A 19,667-nucleotide genomic window follows, 5' to 3' on the forward strand; every position below is an offset into this window, starting at 1 on the left:
CCCCCGGAGTACCTGGATTACAGGCGTGTACACCGTGCCTGGCCCGGTGTGCCCTCACTGAGTGTAGAATGCAATACAGACAAACATAGCTAGCAGGGCAGATTTTCATGGAAACTGGAGTGTTACTACACACTGTTCAGGATCTTATTCTGAGATTTCATACGGTTCTGTGTCAACTCAGAGAGTTACCTTGTTCTTCCTAAATCACCATAATTCACTTAACTGGTCTCCAGCTGGTAGGCCATATGGGCTATTTCCTTCCATTCTGGGTGCAAAAGCCGGGAGCAGCTGCATATCATCGGCATGGGGCTCTCTTTGGGTCACCAACTCTGCCTGCTATGGTTTTAAGGGGCTGCCCTCCAACCACTAAAGGAGGACAGAGGTTCTTGATCCAACTGTACACTGGAAAGAGACACCTTAAAAATGTACTACCCCAGCCAGGTGGTGGTGGCGCATGCCTTTAACCCCAGAACTCGGGAGGCAGAGGCAGGCGGATCTCTGCGAGTTTTACACCAGCCTGGTCTACAGAGAGAGGTCCAGGGCAGCCATAGTTACACAAAGAAACCCTGTCTTGATAATAAAAAAAAAAAAGATACTCTGTAGGAGGAGGGAGGCCACTTGTTTGTCCCAGCCACCCGACTGCTCAGCCCCAAAATAACCACACAGAAACTGTATTAATTAAAACACTGCTTGGCCCATTAGCTCTAGCTTCTTATTGGCTAACTCTTACATTAATTTAACCTATTTCTATTACTCTGTATATTGCTACGTGGCAGTGGCTTACCGGGTAAAAATTTCCAGCATCTGTCTCTGGCTCCATAGCGTCTTTCTGGCTCCACCCTTCTTTTTCCCAGCATTCAGTTCTGTCTTCCCTGACTGCCTAAGTTCTGCCCTATCAACAGGCCAAGGCAGTTTCTTTATTCATTAATTGTTTCCAAGCATACAGAGGGAACTCCCACATCAATAATGTTCATCCTTGCCTTCATCATCACCATCCCCACTAAACACTACTAAGAAAAGAAAAGGCTGTTGGGGGACAGCTAAGGAAACTTTAGTCCATTTTACCTGGAGGGCATGGACAGAGGGATGTTTGCACTTATTTTGTCTCCTTATTCTTTGTGGTGTATAAACCCAATAGGAACATGGAGATGAAACTGACTCCCATGAAGAACCAAGAGGACCCCACAGAGGGAATGACAAAGACAGCCAAGGTAGAGTCAGCTGACACTGGGCGTACAATCCTATCGCTGGGTTTACCCTGAGATTGCCCTGGATGAACTGTCTGCTGCCCAGACCCATTAACAAAGAATGATCCTACTATTTCCCCTCAGACTCTGCCCTGGAACTTGGAATGTGTTTATTGTTGCAAGAAAATGTGGGTGACAGGCTTTCTCTTCCTGGATTATTTAGACATCTCCTTCCTGCTAGAGATACAGGCTGATGCCAAGAATAGAGGCTTCCAGGATGTACAAAAAACCCACTCCCCATTCCCACCCAAGCATCTCCATTTCTCTGTCCTCCTGCTTTCACAGGGGTGTGGATATGTGGGTGAGGGGCCTGGGGTTCCACGCCTAGAGAGGGGTGCGTGCAAGGACACAGGACCCATCACCTGTGGAGATCTAGCTGCTGTCATCAAGAATGCCTTGAGCCAGGCAGTGGTGGCGCACACCTTTAATCCCAGCACTCGGGAGGCAGAGGCAGGTGGATCTCTGTGAGTTCAAGGCCAGCCTGGTCTATAAGAGCTAGTTCCAGGACAGGCTCCAAAGCTACAGAGAAACCCTGTCTCAAAGACAGAAAGGAAGGAAGGAAGGAAGGAAGGAAGGAAGGAAGGAAGGAAGGAAGGCAAAAGAATGCCTTGATATGCCTAGGTAGATCTCTGTGAGTTCGAGACCAGCCTGGTCTACTGAGTTCCAGGACAACCAGGGTTACACAGAAATCCTTTCTCAAACAAAGAGAAAGAATACCTTGATGGTAGCTTCCTTAAAAACAAGCCTGCATTTGTTCAGGTGGTAATGGTTCTATAAAACACTTAGCCTGGGACCACTGGGTTTGGAGGCATACATGGTTCTTATTCCGGAGACTCAGTTAGACTCTAAGGTCCTTCGAAGGGCACCTTGGCACGTTGCTTGATACTGCAGCCAACTGGGCCTCCAGGAACTGAATTGGTCTCTGTCCTTATCGCCTCTGGGTTTGTTCTGTTTTTGCTTGTGTGTTTGGAGGCAGTCTCACTGTGTGACTCTGGCCGTCCTGGAACTCACAGAAATCCTCCTGTCTCTGCCTCTGGAGTGCTGGTATTAAAGCCGGTTGCCATCACGCTGGAATCTTCGTTTCTTCTTGCAGAAGTGGAAACGCGTGTGCACATGCACGCACAGGCCCATCTCACCTTTCTAAGGGAGGTTTCCAGACCGCACAGACGCGAAGGGCTTACTGTTGCTATACAGAGGTGTCCAGCAGAGGAAGCACGCGGGCTGAACGCCAGCCTGGGCTCTGAAACCATTTGAGGCACCCAGGAACGCTTGTTTTCTTACTTGGCCCCTTTTTAAAAGTCACGGGCGACTGTGCTACCCAGGTTGGTAACGTCAGGTCTTTGCTAATGAACTGAGCTTGAGCTGTGGAGTGGTTACATCCACCTTCAGCTCTGCATACCCGGCATCTTTGTCTGCAGGCTGACATAAGCAGTCGCCCGGAAAAAAAAAATGCAGCCCCTTAAAGAATACCAGTCTCAGCTGGGGAGAGGGGCGGGGGCGGCGGTGCATGCCTTTAATTCCAGCACTTGGGAGGCAGAGGCAAGCGGATCTCGGGTATTCCAGCAAATAATTATCTACCCTCTTGTAGTCACTATTTACCAATCTACAAAACGACGCTGGTTCTTTCCTTCTCCATTAAGTTGAAGGTTTTTATCTTTTCCTGTTTATCTTTCACTGTTTCTTTCCATTGACATCATAGTAAAAAAAAGTAACAATTTTTATACTGATTATTTTATTTTTCTAAAAAGGTTTTGGGATTTTTTTTTGTTTTGTTTTTTACGTGTCTGGGTGTTTTACCTGCATGTATGTCTGTGTACTGTGTGAATGCAGGACTTAAAGGTGTCAGATCCCCTGGAACTGGAGTTACAGACAGTGTGAGCCACCATGTGGGTTCTGGGAATAGAACCCAGGTCCTCTGGAAGAGCAACCGCTGGTCATAACCACTCTTAACCACTGAGCCATCTGTCCAGTCCTCCACTGACTTTTTGTTTGTTTGTTTTGTTTTGTTTTGTTTTTTGTTTTTCGAAACAGGGTTTCTCTGTGGCTTTGGAGCCTGTCCTGGAACTAGCTCTGTAGACCAGGCTGGTCTCGAACTCACAGAGATCCGCCTGCCTCTGCCTCCCGAGTGCTGGGATTACTGACTTTTAAAGACGTCACTCTTGGTGGGTATCAGACACAGGATGGTGGTGTGAGCCCTGGGCTGGTCAAGGTTTTAAGGAAGGGTTCTTTTAACATGAGACCCTGTCACCTCCATCGTCAAAGCCGAGTGACACTGGCCAGAAAAAATAAATGCTGACCTTCAGGTTCTCCCTATTATAAATCACACATTCAGAATGTGGACCCTGACAAGGCTCAGAGATCTCGGCCAAGTGCAGTGAGGGCTTTCGGCAACACAGACCGTGGTCCAAACTAAGCAATGACCAAGTCAGTCAAGACAGATTTTCTGTCTCCTGACACCAGGACCGTCTCCGGCCGCGTCCCTCGGAGGTTAGCCAGACATTCTCTAACGTAGTGAAACGTCGCCACAGAAAGACACAGAGGGACTTGCCTGTCCTTTTCAGAAAGGATTTCAGGTCTTGGAAGTGCTAAGGAAACACTTTAATTGCTTAAAGAACAGGTCTCCCCTTTGGTCTTAATGGTCAAGTGGATTTGGTTTTGTTTGGGATTTTGGTTTTTGCCCTACTAAACTCAGTGGTGACCTTCATGGTTTGTTATAAGAATTGAGCCAGAAACTGGGGGTACCACTCAGTGTTGAGCATTTGCCTAGTGCGTGCAAGGTTGGGTTCAATCATTAGTACTATGTATGTTACACACATGGACATAAATAAAATTTTAAAGAATAACTGAGCTAGGGAGGTGGGCTAGGGTTCTGCTTTCAAGTTCCCCCAAGGCAAGGTCAACCAACAACCTCTGAATCTGAGTGGACTGGGGAAATAACTCTTGCCCCAAAGTCCAAGGAAAGAATACAACTTCAATTCTAGTTACCTCCTAGACCAATGGTTCTTTTATCAGTGCACTTCAGAACTACCTGGAAGTCTCGGTTTTTTGTTTTGGTGTTTCAAGACAGGGTAGTATGGAGCACTGATTGTCTTGGAACCCATTCTGTAGACCAGGCTGATCTCAAACTCAGAGATCCACCTGCCTCTGCCTCCTGAGTGCTGGGATTAAAGGTGTGCGCCACCACTGCTCAGCTTCACCTGGGAGGTTTACAAAAGGTATCAAAGGAATGCCTGCCTCAGACCAAGTGCTTGAGGACAGTTAGTTATCGGTTCAGTTTGTAAGTTTTATTTTTATTTTAACTATGTATATTCATGTGTATGTCTGTGCTAGACACAGGCATGTGAATGAAGGTACCCATGGAAGCCAAGAGGCATCAGACTCCCCCTAGAATTGGGCTCAAGTCCAGACATCACTGAGATTAGCAGCACTGACCGTGGCTTCTTACTTCCTGGGTTCAAATCCTAGCTCCAGGGCTGGAGAGATGGCTCAGAGGTTAAGAGCACTAACTGTTCTTCCAGTGGTTCTGAGTTCAATTCCCAGCAACCACGTGTTGACTCACAACTACCTGTAATAAGATCTGGTGCCTTCTTCTGGCCTGCAGGGACACATGCAATAATACATAATTAATAAATAAATCTTGAAATAAAATAAAATGCTGCTAGTTTAAAAAAAAATCCTAGCTCTACCACTTAGCTGCGTAGCCTTGAGAAAATGACTGAATTTCTCTGGACATCTTTTTCCTTTATTATCTCGAAAGCAGGGGAACAAATGGTATTTACCCCCTGGGGTGGTTGTGATAAAGAGGAGTTGAGTGAATAGGTCTAGACAAGTATCTATCACAGATGGTCCTCAATAGGTGTTATTAGCAACTTTTTTTATTTGTATATTTTTTTGTTTTTGAGACCTAGGCTGACCTCAAACTCACTATGCAGCTAGGGATGGCTTTGAACTCCTGTTACTATGACTTCTACCCCCCAAATGCTGAGATTACCAGCATGTGCCACCATGCCCAGCAAACCTCTTTAAGAACAAACAGAAAAGGAAACCTTTAATTATATAGTCATAATTTGTATTAATATCTTATCAAGAGAGCCTTGTTCTAACATGATAACTACTTTCCAAGTCAGTCTCTGCAGCAGGGCAGATGGTACAACATCCCTCCTTGAGGAGCAGGTATGGTAGTGCCTGCCTGTAATCCCAGGATATAGGCATATGGCCATATAGCTAGCCTGGTCTACGTAACGAGAGACTCTGTCTCAAGAGACAAAAGAAAGCCATTCCTTGAAATGTGGCAGAATGCTTTAAGATTTATGCTGGACAGCAAATTCAGATTCTCATGCATTTAGGCAAAGCCTCTACCATTCAGCTACCTTCCCAACCTTGCCTTAAGATTGACTGTAACCCTGCATGAAGTATGTGAAATCTCAAAGGAGCAGCCTAAAACAGTAATGGAGGGGAAGCCTCAGAAAGCAATGAGCCTTTCCACGACTCCAATCAGAAAGAGAAGGCCCAGAGCCTGCCACCTTTTCAAAAGGAACTTGTGAGGTTGGAGAGATGGCTCAGTGGTTAAAAGCACTGACTACTCTTCCAGAGTGTCTGAGTTCAATTCCCAGTACCCCCACATAGTGGTTCACAATCATCTTTAACTACAGTTCGGGGGACTCCAATGTCTTCCTCTGGCCTCAGCGGGTATCAAGCACACACCTGGTGCACAGACATACATAGTCGCAAAACGCTCATACACATAAAATAACAATAATAAAAGAGAGGGATGTGTGATCGGTGTCCTGTTCTAACAAAGGCAAAATAACTTAAGAAGGATGAGAAGCTCACTCGTTTCTGCCTTGGAAACGAAGCCAAGCTGGCAGGTGGCAGGCAGATAGGGAGCATGGAGGCTCCACCACTGGGCTGGGAGTCCCAGATTCCTTCTCTGCCGTAGGAGTCCATTTTTTCCTTCCACCGTGTGGGATCCAGCTGAAGCCGGCAGGTTCTGCCACAAGGCCCCTCTCTCAGTCAGGGTTTCTCTTGTAATAAACACCAAGACCAACCCTCAGGACCCTCTGACCCAGTTACTAGGAAATGGGGAAAACAGGGTCTTGCTGACTGAACCAAACTAAACACAAGGGGGCGCTGCTCCCCACAAGCAGAAGCAGGCAGGCCCAGCGCACATCAGATCCGTTTCTGTCCCGTAGGTGCTGCCTCCTTCCTGCCTCTGAGACTCACAGTCGCTTTTCCTAGCTCAGTTTGTTTTCTCTCTCCACCCCAAACAACAGGCTCTAGCTGCCCACACTGTGGCTGGCTTAAGAGGGACTAGGATAGCTCTGCTCCCTCCACTGGTCTCTGTGGTAGCAAAGGAAGAGAAAGGAACATTTGATGCATTTGTGAATTGTGCGAATGGGGGGTGTGATTCCCACCAACTCGAAGGAGAGCTGCCTGGGGAGTCGGGGCTTCATACTTGGAAAGCAAGTTCTTTCTTAAGGAGCATCCCACACTGTCTGCTTCTCATTGCTGCCTCTGCTTCCTGGGGAGATGCGAAGTCTTACTCAGTTTCACAAATGTGTGTTGGATAGCCACTGTGTACTACTGTATAGCCCCATGTCTTGTGAGTGTGCCTAAAGACAGGCCATTCTCCAGACCTCGTACACGTTCCACAAGTGAATGAATGAATGGATCAGATGAATGAATGAATGAACGAACACGCTGAGTTTTTAGGCGAGCCACGATGACAATGTCAGGTTCCCTACCCTCAGGAACTTACAGCGGAAATTTCAACTTTGAACCCCACAAACTTCCCTGCTGGATTCAGCTCCAGCAGAGGTAATAAAGGTGTTGGAGGGGCCTGCTTGTTCATCCCGGCCGCCCAGGAACAAAATAAGTTTTCTCAGGTTTTATGTGGATTTTAGTCAATCACATTGGCGCCAATTTGTTGGAGGAGGCTGCTTGCTCTTCCGGGCTGCCTGGCTAGCTTAGACCCAAAACAATCACACAGAAACATGGATCCTCCGCCTGAGATGGGATTAAAGGCGTGCGCCACCACCATTCAACTACCATGCAGTTCTAAAAAACAAAAAGGGGGGGCTGGAGAGATGGCTCAGCGGTTAAGAGCATTGCCTGCTCTTCCAAAGGTCCTGAGTTCAATTCCCGGCAACCACATGGTGGCTCACAACCATCTGTAATGAGGTCTGGTGCCCTCTTCTGGCCTGCAGGCATCCACGTAGAAAGAATATTGTATACATAATAAATAAATAAATATTTAAAAAAAAAAAATAAAAAAATAAAAAAAAAATAAAAAACAAAAAGGGACTCTTTTGACATAACTACAAGACCATTGTTCTTGTCTAGTTTTATGTCAACTTGACACAAGCTAGACTCATTTGAGAAGAGGGAACCTCAGTTAAGAAAATGCCTCTGCCTGCCAGTGATTAAACGCACACCTTTAATCCCAGCACTCGGGAGGCAGAGGCAGGCAGATCTCTGTGAGCTCGAGGCCAGCCTGGTCTACAGAGCTAGTTCCAGGACAGCTACAGCTAGGGCTGTTACACAGAGAACCCCTATCTTGAAAAACTAAACACACACACACACACCTCTATAAAACCGGGCTAGGCAAGCCTTTGGGGCATTTTCTTAATTAGTGGTTGATAGGGGAGGTCCAGCCCATTGTAGGTGGTGCCGACCCTGATCCTGGGTTCTCTAAGAAAGCAGGCTAAGCGAGCCCTGGGCAGCAAGTCAGTAAGCAACACCCTCCCTGCCATGACTTCCCTTAATAGACTGTGATTCAGGCTATGTAAGCCCAATAAACCATTTTCTCCCCAAGATGTAGAAAAGTATCTGAGATAACGTTATCACACCTCAGCATTCAAAGAATTCTTTAATATGGCCGACTGGTGTTTGCATAGTTTCCAAGTTCTTATTGTTTTACAATTGTAATTTTTTGAGTTGATTATAATCAGTTGATATGGCCTTTAAGTGTCATTTAAATTATAGATTCCCTTCTATCTCTCCCTTCTCCTCTTCAAGTTTATGCTCAGGAAATCGGGTCACTTTGTCCTGTTGCGTTTCCTGGGGTGTTGATTTTGCTATGCCCTCCTGTTGTGGTTTCTTGTGTCTCTGCTTTCCTGTTTCCGGTACTTGGTCCTCAGGTCTAGGGATTTAATCGGATTCAGGTTTCATTTTTCCTTTTGGCAAGGCCAGGTCTGCGTCTCTCAGGACACAGAATGCTCCTTTGTCTCCTGCTGATGCCAGTATCTACAGATCCCTCAGTAGTGGGGTTGGCAAAATCACGATACCAGGTGGAATTCTGCAGCGCACGATGCCTATCTGCGCTCAATGCGCTACCATACAGTTCACGAGCTTGGGGCAAGGGGCTGGAGATTGAAACACACAACGACACAGAGAAACAGAGAGACAGGGACACGGACCTCTAGTCACTGGTAAGAAGCCCCTTATTCAATAGCACCACAGAGGCTCATATACCCAACAGTCAGGTGGGCCAACAGGTGAAAACCTCATCCTCTGATCAAGTCCAAGGCAACCCGTGCTCGTGAAGCAGAGCTGGTAAACAACTTTGACACAGCTTTCAGTGACTCAAATCAGAAGGAAAGATCTCTAGCTGGGAGGAGCAGCTGGAGGCCAGGACTCCAGGTGTTCCCAACAGAATTCTATCAATCCTTTCTCAGTTTCCAGTTTGTGTTCTTTTGGTTTTTCAAGTCAGGGTTTCTCTGTGTAGCCCTGGCTACCCTGGAACTCAATCTGTAGTAAGATGGAACAGTATAGTTTTTTTTTTTTTTTTTTTTTTTTGATTTTTCGAGACAGGGTTTCTCCGTAGCTTTTGGTTCCTGTCCTGGAACTAGCTCTTGTAGACCAGGCTGGCCTCGAACTCCCAGAGATCCGCCTGCCTCTGCCTCCCGAGTGCTGGGATTAAAGGCGTGCGCCACCACCGCCCGGCGGAACAGTATAGTTTTAAGACATTATATGAGTTCATTTCAATACATAGAAATAGACTTGAATAGATATAATCTTCTCTATAACCTTGGATACAGTATTCACAGATAGGAGGAACCATCATCATAAAGACGACAATACCAAACAGGTGTGGTGGCACTTGGGATCAGTCTGGGTGACCTAGCAAGATTCTACCTGGAAAAAAAAAGGCAAAGAGGAGATGGCAGCCCCTCAGTTAATCCCTCAATTAATCTAAGGCAATTGTGAAAATCCCATCAAATGTGTTGACACACGCCTGCAACTCACACTTGGAAAAATAAACAAAAGAATTTCTCTTTACTGAATCACATCCCCAGATCTCAAATGGTAGAGTGAACTGCCAGGCTAAGGCTCCGTTTCTGGGCAGTGCAATTGCGCCATCTCGTGGCCATCTTTTGCTCTGCACCCAAGTTCGAAAATTTGTTCATGGGGGCTGGAGAGATGGCTCAGAGGTTAAGAGCACTGCCTGCTCTTCCAGAGGTCCTGAGTTCAATTCCCAGTAACCACATGGTGGCTCACAAACATCTATAATGAGATCTGGTGCCCTCTTCTGGCCTGTAGCATACATGCAGACAGAATACTGTATATATAATTAATAAATAAACCTTAAAAAACAAAAAAGAAAATTTGTTCACGGCAAGGCATGCCTTCAACAAGAGCTCCCCCTACTCCCCCAACCCGACTAGAGCCACCATGTTGTAGAAATAAATCCTCACGGAGATCTTCTTGCCATGGAGATGCCACTGATACTGTAATCATCTCCTAGCCTGGCCACGGTTTTTGAAGGTTGTCCCTAAGCTTCCATTATACAGATGACACTGTTTAGAGCAATTTCCTTTCCGCAGTTTTAACCACAGTGGGGCTTTTGTTTGGTTTGGTTTTCGTTTTTTTCAGATAGGGTTTCTCTGTAGCTTTAGAGCCTGTCCTGAAATAAAACTCCCTCTGTAGACCAGGCTGGCCTCGAACTCACAGAGATCCACCTGCTTCTGCCTCCCGAGTGCTGGCATTAAAGGCGTGGACCACCACTGCCAGCGTCTCTAATTTTTCATTACCAACAAATGAAACAAGTTGTTACAAAAGCTGATTTGTTCTTTTGAATTGTTTCCTTGTGATAAACGCCCAGGTGAGGTCCTGATGAAGGTTCAAACGGGTTTCCTGGCTCTAGACACATACTGTGCTATCATTTTTCTGAAGGATAGTTTGCAATTTTAATGTCACTTGTTACAAAAAGCTCTCATCTGCACTGCTCAGGACTCGCCAATAGACATTTCCCCCCCTCTCCTGATTTCCTCCTGGGAAAACTGCCTGGGTCGTTTGTTGATGAAGGATACTCTGTTTACACAGACCCAGAGCTAAGGGACCTGACTCTTGACCACTTCAGTAGTCCCGTGGATGAGTACAACCAGACCTCTGAGGCTGACACCGTGAAAAGCACGTAAGTGTAACACGTGTGTGTGCAGCTCATAGCAACTGTGGCTTCTCCCCTCCATCGTGGCTTTTTTTTAAACTTTTTAAAAAATATTTATTTATTTGTTATGTATACAATATTCTGTCTGTGTGTATGCCTGAAGGCCAGAAGAGGGCACCAGATCTTATTACAGATGGTTGTGAGCCATCATGTGGTTGCCGGGAATTGAACTCAGGACCTTTGGAAAAGCAGGCAATGCTCTTAACCACTGAGCCATCTCTCCAGCCCTCCATCATGGGTTTTCTTTCGTTAATTTATTCTGATTTTTGTTTATTTTCTGAGATTCATGCCATCACATGCTGGTGGCTGGGATTAAAAGCAACAGGTCCCTGTGTAGTTTATACATGGATGAGTGAGCCACCTAAACCGAGTTCTCCAGGTTAGGTGGGGAAGAGTGAACTTCAGTCACCTTGAAGTAGCTCTTTGGTGTGTCCGTGAACCTGACATTTACAGAGACCATAGAAGGCTGGGACAATCAGTTCATCCTGGCTCCTCCAGTTGTTAACTCTGAGCAGAATAAAGATGGCCAGTTATCACCATGGCTTCTTCTCATCCCCGCCAAGGCAGGAACACCTTCCCTGGATGCTTCCTGTGAGCTCGCTGGTCCAGGCCTTTGTCCCCAGTCTCCTCTGGTTGTGGCCTCTGCTGTGGTCTTCTCCGCTACCAGCTGGAACGAGACCTTATTGTGGGTTCCATGAGCCTAGGGTGATTAGAGATCAGCAGTATAACTCTCTGGTCTAAAAGGTTTTGTGCCAAGCCAGAAGCAAAAGAAGAAAGGCTCCGTGGTTGAGGCAGTCACTAAAGATTTTTCTTTCTTTCTTTTTCTTTCTTTCTTTCTTCCTTCCTTCCTTCCTTTCTTCCTTTCTTTTTTATTTTTGTAATCCCTTTTCTGCAACATATTTTAAATAGGTTATTACATCTACCTTCTCCCTAGCTAAAATCAATGAGATGAGAGAGTTCTTTTTTTTTTCGCAAGAGGACAGAAAAATAAATAAATAAAACACTCCACAAAATGCATTACTGTTATTGTGACTAAAATTGGGGTTTAACACAGATTCCTAAGTGTGGAATAGAAAAACAGCAACACAGCCAGGCCCACAGTGCACATTTACAGGGGGCTCGTTCCTTGGGGAAACAGGTTTTCCTCGCACATTCTGAAGCAGACTTCTGTGAGTTTTTATAGGGTGTCACTGAATGACTTAAAGACTTTAAAGACTCGTATATTTACAGGAAATTCCATTGACCTCATTCAACAAATATTTCTCAAGTCTCCGCAGGAAGGCCCTGGGCTAGCATGCCACAGTAAATATATTGATTTAACTGAAAAGAAAAAAAAAGACCCAGATGAGACCCAGCACCCAGCAGGCACAGGGCATCACTGATGCTGTCCTTGCCACCCACAGACGTAAGCCAGCGATGGCAAGGACACTAGAACACACAAGACTGGGCACACACACACACACACACACACACACACACACACACACACCACCTTGTAGTGGCTGAATCGATTGAGAATAAAACTCATAGAGGCAAAGTAATGAACGGGACAACTGCATGCATCTTTGTTAGAAGTCGTTTTCCTTTCCCGGCTAAGCCCTTGACAGAAGACATCTCAGTTGCGTGATTCTGTGAGGGTTATCTGATCGCTACACAGCACCTCACGGATCGATCTCCGGGGTTGATTCAGCTGATCTGACTGGCGAGGTGTATGGCTCCCCCCTCCCTCACGGTTCCACGCATGTCCCTCCCAAAGCTGCCAGCTCCACGGAAGAGGAAAACCTTCCTCAAACACGGGAGGACCTGTCTTTCTCTGGTCCAGGGTCCTCTCGTAGTTGGGCTTCCCTGATAGAACCTCCAAATGAGCTCTCAATTAAAGGTGTAAAATAGGCAATGAAAAGAAGTGGACTGTTTCTCCATATGTTTACGTACTAGGGCTTTAGGGAACCCCAAAAGTGAAGCTCACCCTTCCTAACCGCCCTTATGTGGAGGAGAAAGTTGCCTAAGCATGTCAAAAATCCTGGCAGCATCTTCCTTTGCTCTCTTCCCTCCTGCTTACACGTTTCGTCATGAAATTGGTCTGCTGACTTGCTCTTTTCAAAGGGACAGGGATGTGCACGGAGGACTACTAGAACATGAGCCTGCATCCCCAGAGAAGCTGGGGTCTGAGACTGCATCTCTTCTTCCAAGGAAAAAAAATAAGAAGACGGAACCGAAACCCAAATCGTTCGGCCAGCACACCTCAGCTGCCGCCAGTCACGTGAGTGTGAGAATAGAGAATCTGGTCCAGAAACCCTGCCTGAACCCCTCCAAGGCTCCACGTAGACTTATGGAGGTTGCTTAATAGATACGAGCACCTCACAAAAGGAGCAACGGCGGGGGGTGGGGGGGTGGGGGTGGAGGCGGGCGAGGTCCAGCCACGGTCTGCTCACCGGAACCTGTACCGTGTCCCAAGCTGCATCTTCTTGTCAAACCCTACGAAACTACAAAGTAGGTAACCTCTTTTAGGAGATGTTGTCACAGTCTATATGGAAAGGCTACCATGGCTCTTGCTACCTGTTAGGAACATTTCCTAACGCGAGCTCTCTGCCAACGCCAAAAATCCCAATCAAGCCAAATCACAAGAAGCCGAATTAAAGGATATCCAGGTTTTAATGTGATTCCTGCGCTCTCCGGTGCCCTCCCCCCAAACGGGAAGCCGCCAATGCAACCACGAAGTGGGGGGGCGACACCAGGAAGGAACTCTCCCTCAAATAGACTTGGGGAGTGGTCAAGATTTGGGGGGCTGCCTTGACACTCATCCGAGGAGGGGTCAAAGTTTGGCGGGCATAGGGGCGGGGCCTCCAAAGATGGGGGCCAGAGACTGGGACTTACACTACTTGCCCCGAGAGTTTTCTCAGAGTTAGCACACGATGTAGAAGTCAGTGGACACAAAGCCGGTCTGAGTTCCATCAGTTGGCCAACCGTAGCAGCGCTAACAAACAAGAAAATCGCTTCCTTTGCTTCAAGCTCTGCAGACCATGACATAGCATCAGAAAAGAAGGCAGGCCATACAGGGCTTTTCTTACTCTTTCTTCTCTGAAATTTTTCCTGGTTATTTTAAAGAAAAGGTGCCCTTTTCCCCACCGGCTCCACACTCTGAAGTTGATCGCCTATTTCATCCAGAACTCAAATGCGTTCCATTCTAAGCCACCTTGTTCTTCCGGCATAATCTCCATTTGATAAACTCTTTCTCTTTGGAGCCTGTCCTGGCACTCGTATACCAGGCTGGCCTTGAACTCACAGAGTTCAAGCCTCCCAAGTGCTGGGATGAAAGGCCTGCACCACCACCATCCAGCTTGATTAACGTTTTTAGTTCCTATGTGTATCATGATCCTCTTTCTAAATTTCTTCCTTTAGGGAAAGGATTTGGTTGACAAGGCAAAGAGGAAGAAAAGAACCAAGACAAACAAGGCCAGAGGACCCAAAACAGAGAGAGAAGGAAGGGTCTTGGGGCACGCAGAGGCTGCTGGAGGTAAGGAAGGATGCCCGTGAGGAGTAGCTCAGACTCCAGTGGGCAAGGAGGCAATGTGGACAATGGACTTGGCTCCTGCAGGTCGAGCTTTGCCTGACTACCTGGCCGAGCTGGCTTTGCAGCCCGATTTCACGGAAGTGTCTCAGTGCACATGAGCAGAGAAAACCATGTCTGAGTAGAGACCTGTGATGACCGTGACGGGGGGCTGCTAACAACGGCACTCTGTGAATGTTGAAATGAGTGCCGCCATGCTGTCTCACCTGAGGCTGAGAGAGGTGGGGTAAGCGGCGTCGGAGGAGAAGTGGACCCAGGGTTTGTGCAGGGTGTGTCGCAGTAGCATCACTATGGCTGCCACTATGAGCTAATAACTACAGGCTGAGACCTGTAATCTGAAAAAAAAACTGAAATGCAAAATGGACCCAAGTCTGAAACTTCCAGAACATCAACAAGATACCACAAGTAGATTCCGTACCTGGCCTCACAGAAAATACTGCGTAAGGCTCATGAGTTTACAGTGTATTTGAACTCAGTTTTTTGTTTGTTTGGTTGGTTTTTTGAGACAGGGTTTCTCTGTAACTTTGGAGCCTGTCCTGGAACTAGCTCTTGTAGACGTGGCTGGCCTCAAACTCACAGAGATCCACCTGTCTCTGCCTCCCGAGTGTGGGGATTAAAGGCGTGCATCACCACTGTCCAACTTGAATATAGTTTTATTTTGATTCTGAATAAAACCCCTTGCTACTTTAAGAAAAACATCAAGCCTTTACCTTTACCTTCAAGCTGAGGGCCAAACGTTTATATGAAGCGTTAACAAACTGTGGGGTTGGGCTTGGATCCAGTCACCAGGATTTTAAATTATACGCATTTAACGTATGTGTAAATATTCTAAAACCAGGAAGGATCCCTAATCTGAAATGCTTCTGTTCCCAGATGTCTCAGGAAAGCGATGCCCAGCTTAGGCAGAGAGCTTAGGAAGGGGAGGATGAGGTAGGGTCTGAGTGTTCTGAGCCTTAGAAGACCTCAGACACTTCCGAACTTCCTTTAGCCTAAAACTCACACCTCCTCTTTATCGTTCCCGAGATCTGTGGACCCTTGAAACAAAGCACGTTTTTTGGAAGGACAACAGTGGGTCCCTGGAGACAGCCCTGGGGACAGATCTGATTTTGGTTTGCTCTTCGAGCTCTTGCTGCAATTACATTTGTTTAGCCCCCAGCATTCCCAGGAGTGGGGAAACAATGCCCAGGAGTGGGGAAACAATGCCCAGGAGTGGGGAAACAATGCCCAGGAGTGGGGAAACAACGCCCTTGATCCTCTGAGCATTAAACCGACCCCATAGAGCTGTGATCTGGGCAGGACTGTCAGACATGCTGAGAGTCTCCTCAGGAGTCCTGCCCCATCGTCATCGGGGTGAGATGGAACCTTGCTTTGGGTTCATTGGGGATTGAACCTTGGGCCCTACATAACTAAATGCATGCTCTACTACTTAGCTGTATCTGCATCCAGAAATGCAACCTTTCCAGCAGTGATACTGCTGCATGGTTGCATCTTTATTGACCTAAATATAATGCAGGGCTGCTCTTCTCAAATCATTATTACAATGCATATTCTATGAATTCAGGAATATGCACATCAATTTATCTTATGCTAATCTTAAAGGTTATAAAAGAGCCAGGTGTGGTGGCACACGCTTCTAATCCCAGCACCTGAGAGATGAAGGTATAAGGGTCTCTTTGAATCTGAAGACATTCTGGTCTATATAGTGAGTTCCAAGACAGCCCAAGCTTCATAGTGAGGTCCTGTCTCAAAAGGGTTACTAAAGAGAATGAGCGGAGTCACGTTTCTCCAACTCAGCAACCTCTGTCCCCCGTCGCTTCCCCCAGGAAAGTCAAAGGATTCAAGAACTGAAAAGAAATCAGAGCTAATTCCTAGAGAAAAGAAACCGAGGATCAAAGTGAAAAGGACACAGAAAGAGAGGAACGCGGAGACGGCGGAAGAGCTGAGTGAGCCCGACGTCGCTAACGCCAAGGAAGCAGGTGGTACCTCAGAGAAAGGGCTTCTCCGTCCACACTCTGCCACCGAGGAGCCTTGGCTTTCTCCTGAATCGGATGCTCTGGAGAGCCAGGTTTTTATAGACGGAAGATTGTCACACACACAGGCCACGGGTGTCATTAACAACATGGAATCTGAAAAAGAGAGAAGCCCTGAAGACCCTTCTAAGGTATGAGCAGGTGTCCTCTCTTGGCAAGAGGAAGCTTTTTCTCTTCACTCAGAACTGCAGATGAGGGGAATGTCTCTCAATAAGATGGACTTCCCGAAACAGCTCTATTACGTGGCGATTGATTGATTGATTGATTGATTGATTTTTGAGACAGGGTTTCTCTGTGGTGCCCTGGCTGTCCTGGAACTCTCTCTGTAGGCCAGCCTGACCTCAAATTCAACTGAGATCCTCCTGCCGCTGCTGCTGCCTCCTGAGTGCTGGGATTAGAGGTGTGTGCCACTGCACCTGGCAAGCCATGGTCTTACTTGTTCTTCTTTGGTGGCTTGAGACCCTAGTTAGAAGCCAGACCTGATCTCACTTTGAAGTGAGTGAGGCATTCTGGGATGCCCCAAACTGGCAGGGAATGTGTCCCATACTAAGGAGTAGGAGGTAGATACGGGGGGCCATCCGAGAGAGGTGCATGTCTCACTGGGACAGAGAAAGGGAGACCCAGAGGCTGTTAGAATCAAGCCACGTCCTCAGCTTGGTCTGGCACATTGCAAAGGCTATGGTGTGCAGCTGGACCAGGTAGCTCATGGCATGGCTTTCACGGGGTGCATTTTATGAGTTGCTGCGTACGCTCCAGTGACCTCGATTCTAAGGTGCACGTTTGAATAGAAAATTTGAATGAGCCAGGCAGTGGTGGCACACCTAAAATTGTGACCGAGTAAGGAGGCAGCATTGGAGAGAAAAAGGAGGATACATTTTATTTTTTTATTTTTTTGGTTTTTCGAGACAGGGTTTCTCTGTGGCTTTGGAGCCTGTCCTGGAACTAGCTCTGTAGACCAGGCTGGTCTCGAACTCACAGAGATCCACCTGCCTCTGCCTCCCGAGTGCTGGGATTAAAGGCGTGCGCCACCATTGCCCGGCTGAAGATACATTTTATAAGCTGGGAAAAAAACCCTCCACTGAAACGGTGGGTTAACTAAGCCTGACTCCTCTATAGCCAAGACTGCATACTGCATCTGGTAAAACACCCTCTTTTGTCCTTGTTTGTTTGTTTGTTTGTTTTTCAAGACAGGGTTTCCCTGTGTAACAGTCCTAGCTGTCCTGGAACTCACTCTGTAGACAGGGCCTGCCTCTGCCTCCTGAGTGCTGGGAATAAAGGCGGGTGCCACCACCGTGCAGCTAAAACAGCCTCTTACCAGGACCGTGCCCCCGAGCCCCAGCTTCAAGTTCCAGAAGTCCCACCCCCACCCCCGAGATTTCCATTTGTTGGCCCAAATGGAGCCCTGGCATATTTTAAAGCTCCTTAGGCAGTTCTGAAGTGCGGCTAGGGTTGTAAAGGCCAGAACTTCTGACACACAGGAGAGTATGTCTGTTATCTCAGTGAGTACTGGATGTAGCCTTAAGGAAGACCGTATCAGGACAGCCGTGCTCGCCCAATCCCAAAGCAAGTGAAAGACTTGAATGTAGGTCGTTCCAGCCGCTCAGCCGGCCAGGCAGAGGCAGTCTATGCCACTGTGGTGGCAGTGTTAAGTCAGCTGTAGGATTCCATCTCTGATGAGAGAAAACCAATCTGGGCTGCAGCTGGGTCTGTCCGTTATACTGATACTACTCTGATCTCTTAGGCCCTCCTGGATAAGGCTTCTCGGGACAGAATTCGCCTAGAGAGGGCAGAGATGAGGCGGCTGGAGGTGGAGCGGAAGAGAAGGGAGCAGGAAGAGTTGGCCAGGCTCCATAAGGAGCAGCTGGAGAGAGCAGAGAAGATGAAGGAGGAGCTGGAACTGGAGCAGCAGAGGCGCGCTGAGGAGATCCGGTGGGCCAGCAGCCCAGAGACACAAGGCAGGGCAAACCTTCCCCAGGGGCATAGCTCAGTGCTAAGGCTCCTGCCCTGACCCAAAATCAAAGGAACAACCTGGACCAGAGATAAGAAACTGCCTTGACCATGTGGGTTACTCAAGATAGATGCTCATGGGGAATTTGGGGGAAGGTGTTGAGATTCATTCCTGCATTTATCCAATGCCTGCTGTTGTCTGCTCTGTACTAGGCTTTAAATCTCCACAACCCTAAGAGGCAAGAATTTCAAGATCCATACTTGAATAGAAAATAAAGAGGCTGGAGAGATGGCCCAGGGATTAAGATCACTAGCTACTCCTCTAGAGGACCTGAGTTCCATTTCCATCACCCACAAGGCAGCTCACTGCCACTCCAGGTCCCAGGGATATGCCTATGCAGACAAGCAAAAAATCCCCATGCACATAAAATAAATCTAAAAAAAAAAATAGAAAATAAAATGCAGAGAATTTAAGGCGCTTAAATCCTGGGCCACAGCACTGAGCTATATGCCACAACATCTAGACCTCTAGACTCCTGTCTCTCACCTCTACCCTTCAACCATGGCTGTAGAAAACCTGTTCTTGAGGGGTGCTTCCAAAGCCTATTGCCAGTTGGTTGGGCCTGTATCTTCTGCCCTTCCTCTGACATCTGCTGTGTTCTCAGCCTGAGGAAGCAGAGGCTGGAGGAAGAGCGGCAGCGGCAGGAGGAAGAGGAGAGGAAGAGGAGGCGCCAGCTGCAGGTGGCCCAGGAGAGAGCCCGACAGCAGCAAGAGGAGCTCCGGAGGAAACTACAAGAACTGCAGAGAGAAAGGCAGCAGAAGGAGGTGGAGAGGGCTGGTGAGAAAACCCCTGTGCTTTTTTTTTAGCTCCCACCTCCTGGACCAAACATATTTTTAAATCCACATGTGTAAGCTGTTTTGTTCTTTTTCCCATAATGATAATTATGTCTGCCTACAGAGGGTGGATATAAAAGGATGGGGTATGAACAGAAGACTCTTGTGGAAACAACTGCAGGGTCGGGTCGGTCTTCTGGTTCAGCGATTGCCCCGGCCAGCATTGCTCAGGCGCTATGTGAACTGCTCTACCTGGCCCTTTCCCCAGATAGTCACAAATATCTGGAGAGCCTCCGACCATACCTTGAGGGGTGGATCTGGTCATCTTTTCCAGATCAGCAAACTTTTCCAGACAAGGTAGAAAGTTCAGCAGACGATGCTGTGGTCAATTCCTGGTTCACACTCTTTAGACTAGTCAGAGTCTAGGTAGGTCAGTGTGTTTCTCTAGACCCTGGTCTGACACTCCTGCCCACACAGCTGCTTACTGCCCCATGAACTCAACTGTGAGGAAAATCTTCCCGAAGGCTTTTTAATACCCATAGGCACTTTGCCAGAGGACTTGGATTAGTAAACCCACGGAGGCTCTCCTGGCA

The 19,667-nt window shown here is 47.4% G+C and overlaps 1 protein-coding gene across 1 annotated transcript in view; it reads left to right on the forward strand.

Moving 5' to 3' along the window:
- Nucleotides 1-19,667, forward strand: part of LOC121445131 (uncharacterized protein KIAA2012 homolog) — a 95,800-nt gene that overhangs the window by 73,493 nt on the left and 2,640 nt on the right. Inside the window, exons 13-19 of the mRNA XM_041647139.1 lie at nt 1,139-1,211; nt 10,572-10,662; nt 12,799-12,955; nt 14,095-14,209; nt 16,087-16,424; nt 18,035-18,222; nt 18,906-19,078. Coding sequence (XP_041503073.1) covers nt 1,139-1,211; nt 10,572-10,662; nt 12,799-12,955; nt 14,095-14,209; nt 16,087-16,424; nt 18,035-18,222; nt 18,906-19,078 — 1,135 coding nt within the window. The remainder of the gene's footprint in view (nt 1-1,138; nt 1,212-10,571; nt 10,663-12,798; nt 12,956-14,094; nt 14,210-16,086; nt 16,425-18,034; nt 18,223-18,905; nt 19,079-19,667) is intronic.

This window comes from Microtus oregoni, unplaced genomic scaffold (genome assembly GCF_018167655.1).
Source record: "Microtus oregoni isolate MIOR12 unplaced genomic scaffold, Mior012 000160F_ref0000428, whole genome shotgun sequence".
Lineage (NCBI taxonomy): Eukaryota > Metazoa > Chordata > Mammalia > Rodentia > Cricetidae > Microtus > Microtus oregoni.